Genomic DNA, 14,053 nt, shown 5'->3' on the forward strand with positions numbered 1-14,053 from the left:
TTTAATACATTGACAGATGGACATATAGGATAATGTATTTAATTGTATTATAATGGACAGAGATGGTTGAGAAATTAAAAACAGCTGAATCAGTTCATGATCAGTCCACTCCAATTAAACTGTTCATTAGAACTCACCAGGCAGGAAATATTCAGTAATGTAGTACATACATCTCACCAGAAGAGGGCAACATTGAGTGAAACTAACCTAGCTGTCAAAACAAACACTCAAGGTGCCTTTAATGACTATCGAAAATACTACAACTACTTTTTAACCAAAAAATGATGCAGCTAAAAAGAAAAATCTAAATTTCTTGGATTGTCATATGATTAAACAAAGTGGAGAGCAAGTAATCAAATAACATGGGGTAATATTTATCTTCACAATATGGAGCTAACAAATTAGGTCTTAGAAAACGTATTTTCCCATCTCAAACCACAACCGAACACAACATTGCATTTGTACTAGGCCCACTACCATTTTTTGTAATTCTTATATACAGTATATATACTTCTATAGAATCTACGGGCTTGACTTTATTAATCATTTGTCCAGCACTTTTTTCTCCATAACTTATCCATTTATTTATAATTAAATCACAGTTTTCGTGTCTTCCACCACTGAATAACTGCTATTGCTGTTTTTATATTCAGACTTTGAATCTTACAAGCACTTGTCGGTCACGTGACGCCAGTACAGCGCGCAGCAGCCGTTGCGCAGACGCACCACAATTGATCAGCTGACTGTGAGTGAGACGATATGTTGATGCACCTTTGAGTCGAAAAGCTGTTTTTATCTGCGCTATGTATGAGAAGCTGTGTCTGTTCAACTGAATTACACCGCGTGGACATAATTCTAAAGCCATACGCATACCGGTAAGTACGGAAATATACCGATTAATGACGTCGTGACAGCAGATGGGACTGCGATGCAACCAAGCTCGTGTCAGCAGCGAGATAACACTGCATTTAAACACACAGGAACCAGGTATACTTTAGTAATTCTTAGTAATTTGCAGTGAGAATGGTTAACACATCCAACACGAAGAGCCGCAGCCCTGAGTCACGTGTTGTTCGTGGTGTCAGTATTTAGCATGCCCTCTGCATAACACCAACTGGTCATCTGATAGTCAATCAGCAGACACGGAGACCAGTCTCTTTGAGTTTTACTGATGCAATCAACCAGTGACTGTGTAGTGACCACATTACAATCATGGGCATATGTGAGCAACAGAAGCAAAATAGACGTCGAAAGAGGAACACATATATTTTTAATATGAATCGTATTCATGATACTTACACAGCTGCAAATCCGTCCTCTACACGTCGTGGAAAAATACTCATAATCTTTACTTTAGCAAAGGCAGTTATAGCTAAATATAAGTCATGCGCTACAGTAAACATCTTTGTAAGGGTACCAAAGTATAAATAAACTTGAATTTCAAAATTGTAAGTTCTCATCATGCAAAATGATACTAACATGTATTTCATATTATTGGACAATGACGTTGCTCATCATGCACCTTAGTTGTTTTATCTTGCGGACTGCTTTACTACTGTAATGGCTGCATGAATGTAATATTATACCGACAACAGTCTTCTTTTTAATAAGTTATGAAAGCGTGAGGAGCAACGTTGTGTTGTTTAAACTGTCGACAGCTGTCAAAGAGTTTTAGTTTTTTTTCCTCCTGTGACTACAGGACACGTTGTTGAAGTTTGAGGAGGAGCCGATTGCAACTACTTTATATACAGTTGATTAGTTTAATGTTGACCAAGGTATCGTTTTTACTTGTTGATTGTGTGTTTTGCTTACAAATCGCAACATTCAAAGTAACTAGCAAGTGGAGTAAAAAGTACACCATTTTTCTCTGAATTGTAGCAGAGTGGAAGTATTCAGAAGCATACAATGGGAATACTTAATTACTACATATGTACGACAGCTTTTTCAACTGAAGATGTGCAGCCTTCCTGTATGAAATGCTACATTTGGCTTTAAATCAATTGAGCTGCAGTATCTCTAAATACAAAGTTGTATCTTGTTAAAATTCCCTAACCTTCAAGTTAGATTATTTTGATACCGTAATATTTAGGCTTAATACACCCAAAGCTGTTTAAGGAATATCTACCATGCTGTTAATGACAATAGTATTAATTCTGATGGCTGAATGATTTTTATTGTCTCACCATACATATCATCATCACCCACTTTCTTCTTACTTGCCCTCCTTCTCAGAATCAGAATCAGAATCAGAAACTTTTAATAGCCAAGTAGGTTTACACCTACAAGGTGGATGTGCAACATAGGACATCAGACATAACAAGCAACAACAGTAGACAACAAATAAACAATCAACAAAGTGCAGACGAGACATATAATAAAATGTAAAATGTACAGGGAGTTCAGAGTCGGCTACAGAACAGCAGCCCTGTAACAAATCGCAGAGCTCTACTGATACTCTTTCTCTTACTTCTCCCTCAGTGACTTCCTCACATCACACATCACAAACCTTTCACCAACAGCCATGACAGAATTCTGGTTGATCTCTGCACCGGGGGAGAAGACGTGCCAGCAGACCTGGGACAAGCTGATGGTGGCCACCACACGCACCAACAACCTCTCCACTAACAACAAGTTCAACATCCCTGATCTCAAGGTCAGTCATGTGTATCCCCCACCAAAGTCAATCCACCTTTAAGTAGTCTAGTGGAGTTTTTTCTTCATTTTTCTTTGTGTTTTGTCTCTAACAGGTCGGAACACTAGATGTGTTGGTGGGTCTGTCGGATGAACTGGCCAAACTAGACACCTTTGTGGAAAGGTAAACCTCTACGTGAAAGAGTTTGTATAATTCCCTCTAAATATGTTACAGTTCTGCCTATTGTTGTCATCTAATGCTTCTCTTGTGTTGCGTTTCAGTGTGGTGAGGAAGGTCGCGCAGTACATGGCAGATGTCCTGGAGGACAGCCGAGACAAAGTCCAGGAGAACCTACTCGCTAATGGAGGTAACTGCTGTTTACTTAATCATCAGTCTGTTGTCCGGACGAAGACTTGTCAGTTGTTCACAGACATACGTCGAAGGAGGTAGAAAGCAGCATGATGTTGTTTATTGGACTTCAGAGCAAGACATTGTAGGTTCCTGTGTGCTCAGAGGTACAATCAGACACAGCCATTGGAAATGAAGGTGATTAATGCAGATGACTTCAATCTGTTCCACAGTTGATCTGGTCACCTATATCACCAGGTTTCAGTGGGACATGGCTAAGTATCCAATCAAACAGTCGCTGAAAAACATCTCTGAGATCATCGCCAAGGTAAAAATCTGTCGCAGTTTGATTTTGCCTATTCCTGTGATCAATTGAGAGTTATTATGTATTATATGTTTGGTGCAGGAAATGATCCTCCCTGAACTACTTGTAGTATATTTCTATACTCATTTCAAAATATGGAAACCATCCTGGTATTTATTATATATTTATCATATTTTTCACATTTTGGGAAATGTCGGTACGCTTATTCCTGCTCTTATTGTTCTCTAGCAAGCGACTCAGATAGACAATGACCTAAAGGCCAGAGCTTCAGCCTACAACAACCTGAAGGGAAACCTGCAAAACTTGGAGAGGAAGAATGCGTAAGTTATACATTAATAATAACATGAATATACTGTATGTTGTCTGGAATTTGATTGCAGAAGCATTGACTAAAGCCAAATACTGTAGCACTTCTTTAGCTTTATTGCAAACTATTAGCTTGTGTTTTATCTGTGGTTATTTTCCTGTACAACAGATCAATGTTAAAGTTAGTCCTCGTGCAATATTTAACTTCATGACAGCATGCACATATATCATCCTTGTCCTACACACAGCAGTTGCAGACAGAAATCACAGAAAATCTTTTTCTGTTTCTTATGTTTTCCCTTTTACTGCCATATGAAGTAAAAACTAATTTAACATTGTTGTCTTAACAATATACATTTTACACATCACCCTTTCTGAGCTGCCCTGAATTTCTGCTGTACCTTAAATAAATGTTAAAGATAAAGTTTAAAGAGTATCTGAACTGCATGTGTCATCCTTTAGGGGGAGTTTGTTGACCAGGAGTTTGGCTGACATAGTGAAGAAAGAAGATTTTGTACTGGACTCGGAGTACCTTATTACCATGCTGGTGGTTGTCCCAAAGTAAGTACTCTTACATCAGTATCTATATATTCACTATACAGTGAGGTAAGAGTTCTCATGTCATTGTATCTATGGTAGATTTGATAGAGGATCTCCTCTTACTACAGCTGCATGGGCTACATGGTGGTGCAGTGGCTGGCACTGTGACCCCAACGGGCAAGAGGGGCCCGGATTCGATCCCCGATTCCGGGTGGTCCTTCTTTTTGGAGTTTGCACGTTCTCCCCCTGGTTCTCCGACTTCCTCCCAAAGCCCAAAGACGTGCAGCTCAGGTTAATTGGAGACTCTAAAATGTCGCCCAATGTTAGCTGGGATCGGCTCCAGCGCCCCACGACCCTAAAATAGAATAAGCGGGTTGGATAATGGATGGAATGTGGGTTGCATGGGGTAGATGAAGGTCATTTAAGAAGACGGACAGTTAACATATTGTATTTTCAGTCCCATCATGTGGTGTCCAAGAGGCTTCTTCGGCTGACAACTCAACACATTTTGTCCATTCAATTTATTCCTCTATTTTTTAAATTGTTTTGGTAATTTGTATACATTGTTGTTATCCTTCCCTTTCCACCCTCACCAGGATAAGTTATGCTGACTGGCAGAAGACGTATGAGACCCTGACAGATATGGTCGTGCCACGCTCCACAAAGTAAGCTAGGTGGTTTAGTTCACTTACTTTCACAAATGTATGAATGATTTACCAAAAAAAGAAGACAATTGTGTTTTGTGACATATCTGAATTTAAAGCAACAGAATTCCTCTCCATCACCACTTATGAACCACTCGAGGTGTGTGGTGGTGTCTGTATCAGAAACATTTAATGGCTGACCCTTAAAAAGCTTCTGACTCATATCAAAATAGAAAAGATTATGTGGTTGACCTTTTGCCAACCGGGCCAGATAATTTGAGACTTTATGTTCGGGCTTTTGGATAGACATGGCTAAGTGTGGTACAGTAACTTAGCAACCTGTATTTCCAAAACATATCTGCTGATGCAACAGGAAATGGGAAACATCATATATATCGTATGCAGCTAGAACAGGGGAAATCTGCACAAAAAGTGGATCAGTTAGTTTGAGTTTATCTTTAGTGATTATTATATTAATAATAATACATTGTATTTGTACGGTGCTTTTAAAAGGTTCTTAAAGGCACTGTACATGATAATAATAACAGAAACATTAAAAGCAACAACCGTATAAAAACAATGAAAAAAGAAGAACGGGGTGGGAATAAAGCGGATTTGAGTTGGTGGGTTTTGTGTGTGGTTTTAAAAGAGGGGAGGGAGGGAGGGAGGGAGACAGGTTTTGGTGGGAGAGTGTTCCAGAGGGAGGAGACAGAAGTTGAAAAGGTCCTGATGCTTGGACCGGGTGAGAGGGGTGAGGAGGTGGGCCTCTGCAGACTAGTTTGTTGGAAAGATTGAGATGGCTGTTGCAGTAGCCGAGTCGTGAGGCGTGGATGAGCGTTGTCAGCAGCTGAGCTTGACATGTGCTTCTTTTTGTCATCAGCTTTCCTTTTGTATGTAAAACAGCCTGAAATGTGTCAAACATACTTCATGTATCCAGCTCCCAGCTTAGTTTATGGTCGCCATAGTAAAGTGCTTTGCGCGCCAAGGGGCCACAAGTGGTTGCTGACTTTTTTTAACTTTGCATGCATGCCGTGGTATCAGACCTGTCACAAATAGTTAACTGATAAAAGCACTATTTACATGTCTTGGATTATTCAAAGCAGGCCAATTCATTTTTAGATGTTAAAGAAACAAGAGGTCTTAAAGAAATCTTAATTTTGAGTAAATATTTTGCAGCCAAATCAAATTGTTTACAGGGTGTTCAACCTTTGTTTCTTTACAATGAATGTTATACTTGACTGTCTTGTACAAAGGGATTACAGTAGTCCATGGATATGAGTTTACAGTATAAAGAAAGCTGTGTGTGCTGTCCTCACCTCCAGGCTGCTGTATGAGGACAACGACAGCGGTCTGTTCAGTGTCACTCTCTTTACGAAGGCTATCGATGACTTCAAGCACAAGGCCAGAGAAAACAAGTAAATTCATTTTATCTTCCACTTGATGGTTTTATCTTAACGCAATGTTAGTTTCGTGTTTCTATTTTGTGTTTTTGTAAAATCAACCACAGATAAATCGCAGTAATGATATATCATTATTGCAATAGGCTACTTATTTGTTAGCAGAGGAACTGGCTTGTTATGCTGTAAAAAAAGACTGTCATTCTATAAAAAACACTATTTGCCAGCACTCAACAATCTCTCCAATTAGCACGACAGGGATCTGTGTGTTCGCTGACAGCTGATTGCCAGCGCTCTGCTGTGTGTCCTGACCTAGATATACAGTGCGGGATTTCCAGTATAATGAGGAGGAGTTGAAGGCAGACAAAGAAGAGATGACACGTTTGTCCACTGACAAGAAGAAACAGTTTGTACGACTGCTATTTTCGTCATTAACAGTGCCACTGACTAAGTAGGGAAGGAAGAAGTTCCTGGAGCTTTCTTACATTGGGCTGAAACCAGTTTAATATAATTCTGTCAATATGCCTACAGGTAATTCACGAGGATGATTTAATTAAAAAAACATCCAAAATGGGAATTTAAGCCAGTTAACAAGTATATATTCTTTATTTATATATATATATATATATATTTATTTATTTATTTTCTAGAAAATAATAAAATGCTGTTTCTTTCCACCCAGGGGCCTTTGGTACGGTGGCTGAAAGTGAATTTCAGCGAAGCCTTCATCGCGTGGATTCACATAAAAGCCCTTCGTGTGTTTGTGGAATCAGTTTTGAGGTAAGCAAGTGAAGACCAGCAGCTTACATGAAACACCCTCAGTGAAGTTCAGTCTGCTGCTCTGTGCATACTTTCACATCCATTTACTCACCCTTTTTAATGCAAGATTTGTTAATTCTTGTTTCCTGTGAAAGAGGAAAGATGGCTTGAAAGACTTCTTGTGTTTCATAGATATGGACTGCCAGTGAACTTCCAGGCCATGCTGCTGCAGCCCACCAAGAAGAACATGAAGAAGCTGAGAGAGGTGGTCTACGACCTGTACAAACACCTGGACAGCAGCGCTGCAATCATTGATGTGAGTCCCCTTCACACGCTCTTTGACAGTGAAAGTGGCAAGTAAAATGATTGGAGGAAGCCAGGCCCAGCTCTTTGCCATGTAACAGGGTCCTTAGGATAACTAAGATCCTCCCATGTGTTTGAGCTCCTGACATCTGGTTGTCTCTTCAGGATGGAGGGCCATTGGCCTGTTATACATACATTTTCCTAACTGTTTTATCGCCGTTCACTGTTCACCATGCTGAACAAATGGGAATGCATTTATGTAAATCTATTCTTTATTCGGTACACGAAAACATCCTGTTTGGTGTGACAGATTTTGCTTTGGTTGTTTCATGTAGGAATGGTTTACTCACAAGGTCCGTGGATTATCTTGAGTAACCGGGTCATGATTTCTGAATAGAGACATTGCTGTTGAGTTCAAAGGTTTTTCAGTTAGGGTGTCAGGTAGTTCCCTTATATTGGGGATAAGGCAGACATTTCTATACGGCCAATATCTCCAACACACTCCAACAATCTAGATGAATATATAGCACTACATACAGGAGGGAAATATGTATTTTTAAGAGAAACCACATATGCAAACAATGGTACATGAAACTCTAATGGGAACATACTGTGATACAATAAAAGGTATCGAAACATGGATAAAAACAATGATTTTGTGTGTGTGATTATGTTGTCTAACTGTCTCTGTTGTGCCTGCAGGCTGCTATGGACATCCCAGGGCTGAACTTGAGCCAGCAGGAGTACTACCCCTATGTTTACTACAAGATCGACTGCAACCTGCTGGACTTCAAAGTCTAGATGAATTTCCATCATCGTCTGACTCTCTGTGCGGTACTACTCCGATGTGACATGCTCACATCCCCAAGATTTAAATTTATTTCCACCCTGTTTTTCCAGTTTTCATTCCAATCCTCTTTTCCTCTCTGATGCTCCTGGTACATCCCCAGGTCCATAGGACCTTGAACTTATGTTATAATATACTTAACACATATGTGCCATCTTCTTTGTTCTTTTTTACATTCCCCATCAAAGGACATAACATTGCTCCATTGTATTGTTGTGTTTTTCTCTCCTGTCAGTCTACTTTATTAAAAGCAACAAAAACGGTACATATGTGGGGAAAATGGGGAGAAAAATAATTGTATGTTAAATATAGTATTTATTTAAAGCCTCTAAATCAGTGAATGTGTTTTTGTTTTGTTCAGTTTTTGAAAGTGATGTGTTTCAGCTCCATGTAAGGAATATCTGTTTACAAGTAGTACTACTAAAACTGTAATCCTGTGAAACTCTGAGACAGATTATTTTACAAGAAGCGATATGCTGATTATGCTCCTATACTTTCTGTATATTAAGCAGTTTGAGAAAAACTATGGGTCTATGTGCAAATACTGTAATGTCATTATAACTGTGAATGACACAACATATTTAAAATTAATGTGAAAAATAAATACTCTGTGAAATATAATTGACTTTGGCTCACTGCTTTTTAACGACAGAATAAAATTCATAAATGTTTTCAGGTTGATATTAACCAACATCAGAATCACTATCGGTGGCTTATGGCTCATTTCTGTCTATAAAGGTATATTGGTATTTTTGTTTAATCTTTTCTAATTTGGTTATTTGTCTTACATTTGAACTGTTTATATTATATTTTTATTGTTTAATATGTTTGACTTTTATAAAGCACTGTGATACGTACTAAATAAATAAACAAACATAATTATTAATATATAATTTAAAAGACCAGTGCTATTAACATTTTGTAACAGTAGAAATGATGCTTATTAGAAAGGAAAAATCTCATGATCTTCGTCGTATTTCTGGATAAATACCTTTCTAGAGGATTTGTAACAACCTGTGAACCACAAACTTGTTTTGACTAATGGTGTCTGATCTGAAACACTATTAATGAAGCAAATAGTACAATTTTCCAAGTTGTTTACTTACATCTATGTTTTCATCTGAAAACATGGCAAATGGCCTTTCATACAAATGGGCGTTCAACTTAAAGCAGGGAATAAGAATTTGTTTTGTAAACTATCCTTTTGATTATTTAACTCACAATGAATCAATACAATATTCTTAAATAAAAAAATATTAAAAACAGTGATGGTTTTGGGGATACTTTACTTTAAGCCATCATATTTAGCGTTTATATGTTGTATACTTATTGATACATGGTTTATTACGTGCAGTTCAAGCTAATATAAGAGTTGTTTATTAACAACTTTTACTCCTCCTGTTGGCACTCCTAAGTGGAGGCTGATGTATAAACACAATAAATGAATGACAATAGTAAAACAGTTAAAAAATGAGTTCATATACCATCTGTTATTGACAAATAGCTGTACATTAATAAACACAAAACCATGTTTTTACATCTGCTGAGCCTACAACTAGGCAACATTATAATCTATTTTTTTTATGTTTCTATATATTTATACATGCTTAATAAGGGGGGCTTAAAGTAAAGTGGGATTTTGGGGCAAGCGCATATTTGTGTGATGACTATGGTGACGGAGTTGATATCCCTCACAGCCAATCAGCGGTCCGACTGGGTGCAGTTGGATGACGCAGGTAGCTCCGGTGTGTGTTAATGCTGGTCAGCTGCTGTCTGTGGAGAGCATCAACATCAGCAGCAGCTCCGATTGATGATGGAGACGGAACCACGGATCGAGCCGCAGTAGAGATCCGGGAGAGGATGCTGCAACCCGAGCCGTGTTTAGCCCGTGTCAGCCGCACTTGCCGTGGATGATTTTCCCGATGGGTTGTGGAGGGAGTCGGGCGGACGCGATCATCGAGCCGAGGTACCACGAGAGCTGGACCAGAGAAACGGAATCGACGTGGCTTACCAACACGGACGTCGAGACCTCCCTGCCAGTAGCAAACAGTAAGAGCCTCCGCACTGTTCCCACTGCATCTGTGTCTTTGCATGTGCCACAGGCCACATCACAATAAGATGAGAACATGATGCACATATAGGGATCACAGGAAAGCTAAATAAACACCTCTACACTGCCAGCTGTCAACTCCTTCACTATAGCAGTTTTGCATCTCTACTATTGTCTTATTGTTGAAAGAAGCAAGGACAAGAATCTACCGGTTTCCCATGATAATCTCAGCCCTTACTGCTGTCCAAAGGTAAAGCTCTGGAGGCCAGTCTGAGGGAGAAGAGGATGGTGAACACAGGCACCCAGTGTGGGAAGCAGGCCCTCACGTCCACTGGCTCCAACCACCAGAGGAGACCCAGGCGCTCCTTGAGTGATGTAGGTGTCACTAGTAGCAGGTATTGGCACGTCTGACAGCTAAACATCAACACCAACAGCCTCTATCTTCACACTTCTGACGTTACAGGCCGCGAGTCCCAACAGCATGACATACTGTCCTCTGACATGATATGTGCATATGCAGTGTTTGAAAGTCCTTCTGGCAGGTTGCTCTGCGACTTTATGAGGAATCAGAATCAGTAGTTTTCAATTTATTCATGCCACGTTTGGAATTTTACAATAGTATTGAACTTGGACATCAACTTTCTTAATTTAACTTTTGAGAACCGCTTTAGGTAAGAAATGAGGGCAGATGTCTTGTGATCTGAGATAATGTTATGAAACAAGTTTGCAGAGATATGATTTTAAGTTGGCTCAGAATGGCTTTATAATATTGACAGGCAACACGTTGAGGAAGATACAAATATAGACACACACAACAACAACAACAACAACAACAACAACAACCATACCCAAAACCTGCTGCTTTTCTTTGTCAATAATGACACTGAATAGTCGATCAAAAGAAGCAACTCACAGATGTCCCCCTGGCTCTTTCTAAAATAAGCAGTATTGATCCTAATGAAACAAGTTATTAGTTGCAGACCTTTTCCAAAGGGGCGTTTGGGCTATCTCTTCTTAGTCAATTAGTTTGTGTTTTGTGCTGATGAATGGACGGATAAAACCAATAATTAGAATATGGGTATTTTTCACTATTGTCTTCCATTGTTATTGATACAATTAATCAAATGTAAAAATAAAACATAGGTCCAGACCTATAAATGTTTTATCTGCATTTATTTAGACTATATTTTCCTAGATATCAATGTTTGAGTGTCCTCTGCTATACAGCTGTGAGAGCAAACAGTTAACATTAAGAAGGATGTATTTTGTATGAATTATCTTCATTTGCGTATGACCTATAATATAACATTTGTTTTATTCTTTCTCTGTTTTCCTCCTATTTTATTGTAAGAGCTATACTGCACTAAAGGAGCTATTATCTGCTCTAAATGCAAATGTACAGCAGATAAAAGGAGACAGACAAGATAACACAGTGTGGACACTTTTATTCTGCATGTTTTAAATTCATTATTGTTTTTAAGTTTCAAAAATGTATTTATTGAATTTAAAAATCAATTCCACAACCTAACAAATTACATTTCCAGCCACACTGAAACATATATTGTTATGTTTTATTTGTTCAAGCTTCCACTTATGGGCACAGCTTCAGTGACTCAGGTCTCAGTTGGCCAGTGTTGCCCACTCGCTCTGTTTACATGATGTGGCATTCAAAACTCTCACATCTTTTCACAGCAAACCACTCGTGAGTCCAAAAGGAGGGCGTCAAAAGAGGCCAGCGCGTTGTCTAAGGACGGGCAGCCCGTCAATATCAACAGCAGTGGAGACGCTGAACCTGGGAACGTGTGTGATGAAAGATGAAGAAAAGCCAAGACTCTGTGAAGAGGAAGATGGCAGCTCGAGCTGTGAAAAGTTCACCAGACGATGGGACGGGGATTCACAGACTTGTGTGGATGATGTTTGCTCGTGACTTTGCAAGACCTCGGCTGTCGATCTCAGTGACTTACAACAAAAGCACCCATGTCTCCATCCAAAGAGCTCGGGATGATGCATCCTTGTTGTGCCATTGTTGCAAATGCATGCGTGAAGTGAAACAGAGAGTGGATCACAAAAAGTGTGCACGCTCTCCACCATGCTCTTCTCCCATGCTTATGGAGCCGGTCAGGGAATGAGTTACTGTGTTAAGCCAATTTTCAAGGAAAGAAGAACAGACCGTCCTGTTTGCACATGATAATCACAGTCTGCACATCAAAGGTTTTCTGTGTGGGGCCTTCCTTAAGAATTAGCTTCAGTTCTTTGTGCAAGTATATTCCTTTTGTTGTGAATGAAAAAACGATGATGATGATGATGTTCAACCTCAGTTGATGCTGTAAATGATTTTAATTTTAAAGACCCTGAAGTGCTGTTTAGAAACTGAGATTTGGAAGTTTAATGCCTGAAGGCTGAAGACTGTCTTTTCCAGCCTTTGCAAGATAAAGAAACAAACACACCCGCATGTGCCTACATCTTAATCTGAATTGCTCCTGTTTTCACTCTGAGATTTTTTTTTGTTCAGTATTATGTGTTCACCTACATCTTCTTTTCTGTTATATTGTGTTACACCATTTACCATGAGTATGTATTGTACTGATGAGTCATTCGTGTGGCTTACACTGATCTGCATGTTTAAATCAATCTTAAATTGTTTCAGCATTGGTGGAAAATGTCTCCAAACATGATCAGAAGCAAGCTGTCTGAAATAACACTTTTTGCTCATTTATAACACATAGAGATTGAAAAGCTGCACAGAGAAGTACATTAAGAAGAGTTATTTAGAATTGGTCATCAGGAGAGTGAGAGTTATGGCCAGCAGATGGCGATGTTTACCAGTCTGACCGAACATTTTCTGCTTGTGATAGCTGTTGCTTGTCAAGAGTTGTTGATGATTCCCTGAGATGATAACGTTTGAATGTGTACAGGCAAACTTTTGTGATGGAAAACAACATTTAAACACATGATCTACCACAGTTTTCTTCTTTGAATTAAAATTGTTGTCAGCTTCTTAAGTTGTGAAACTCAGAGTGGTGAGACGTGTAGTAATTTCTCCTTACAGTCAAAGTGACATAATCAATTACCGATAACTTGCTTTATGTTATTTTCTATTAATTTATTGATGTGTTCCTATACCTTACAAATACTTGAAGATACAGTTTTCGCTTTGTCCTTTACCGAGCCCACAACCACTTGAGTTGATAGATATCTATTTGTTTACTACTACATACTTTTTTTGTATGAATAGTATGAATATGATAATCATCTGATAGCAAGAAAACAAAAGCAGTTGAGTTCATATTTATTTATTTATTGTGTTTGTCCCAGAGTCCCATAAGAAAATATGCAGGGATAAAATGCTCCCCCAAAAAACTATTTTTATTCCATTAAATAAAACATATTGCCTAACATCAGTCTGTAAGCTCTTACTGGTAGTGAAACATGATACTATAAATACTTAATGGCAACAATGTTCACTAAAAATCTATAATAAACACATAATAATGTGAGCTACATCTCAGTCAGCTGGAGATACAACTCGGCAGAAAGAGTCTCTGAGAAGTAAAGTAAGCTGCTGTTATTTCTGCTTTCCAAAGAAATAAGCACAACTTGACAGCGAGAGAAGTAAGGTCCTTTACTTGATTAAATATGGCTATATTGATGTAAAACTAACTCACAAGTAAAAGTCCTGCATTTAAAACTTTACCAAAGTAAAAGTATAATTTGAGTATTAACGGTTAAAGTTTCAAACATGAAATCAGTGTTTAGAGTTATATTATTTAATACATTTTATTATAGTAATTGATCATTGTATTAAGGCATTAACATGTATGTAGCATTTTAATGTTAATGTGATTGTTTAAATTTAGCCAATTTGATTTAAAAAAAGGCTTTATTGTTTTGGGTAGAAGACT

General features: G+C 38.5%; 2 protein-coding genes across 5 annotated transcripts; both read left to right on the forward strand.

Moving 5' to 3' along the window:
* Positions 1-651: 651 nt before the first annotated feature.
* atp6v1c1b (ATPase H+ transporting V1 subunit C1b) lies at positions 652-8,722 on the forward strand. Of its 3 annotated transcripts, none has more exons than XM_034545870.1 (13): positions 652-745; positions 2,479-2,653; positions 2,748-2,815; positions 2,914-2,999; positions 3,214-3,308; positions 3,534-3,625; positions 4,074-4,172; positions 4,748-4,816; positions 6,118-6,210; positions 6,509-6,602; positions 6,875-6,972; positions 7,144-7,267; positions 7,957-8,722. In XM_034545870.1, the coding sequence occupies exons 2-13, from the start codon at positions 2,522-2,524 to the stop codon at positions 8,053-8,055; spliced, it is 1,149 nt and encodes a 382-aa protein (XP_034401761.1). In that variant the 5' UTR covers positions 652-745; positions 2,479-2,521; the 3' UTR covers positions 8,056-8,722. The 3 variants fall into 3 exon arrangements, with proteins under 3 accessions (XP_034401761.1, XP_034401760.1, XP_034401762.1); XM_034545869.1 differs by having other exon boundaries at positions 708-875; XM_034545871.1 differs by lacking the exon at positions 652-745 and adding an exon at positions 761-875 and having other exon boundaries at positions 2,520-2,653.
* A 1,100-nt stretch (positions 8,723-9,822) lies between these two features.
* Positions 9,823-13,167, forward strand: si:ch211-215i13.3 (brain and acute leukemia cytoplasmic protein). Of its 2 annotated transcripts, none has more exons than XM_034545881.1 (3): positions 9,823-10,150; positions 10,402-10,526; positions 11,844-13,167. In XM_034545881.1, exons 1-3 carry the CDS (start codon positions 10,012-10,014, stop codon positions 11,967-11,969), a joined length of 390 nt encoding a protein of 129 aa, XP_034401772.1. In that variant the 5' UTR covers positions 9,823-10,011; the 3' UTR covers positions 11,970-13,167. The 2 variants fall into 2 exon arrangements, with proteins under 2 accessions (XP_034401772.1, XP_034401770.1); XM_034545879.1 differs by having other exon boundaries at positions 9,827-10,150; positions 10,402-10,546; positions 11,844-13,165.
* The last annotated feature ends 886 nt before the right edge of the window (positions 13,168-14,053 follow it).

This window comes from Cyclopterus lumpus, chromosome 11, assembly GCF_009769545.1.
Source record: "Cyclopterus lumpus isolate fCycLum1 chromosome 11, fCycLum1.pri, whole genome shotgun sequence".
Classification (NCBI taxonomy): Eukaryota; Metazoa; Chordata; class Actinopteri; order Perciformes; family Cyclopteridae; genus Cyclopterus; species Cyclopterus lumpus.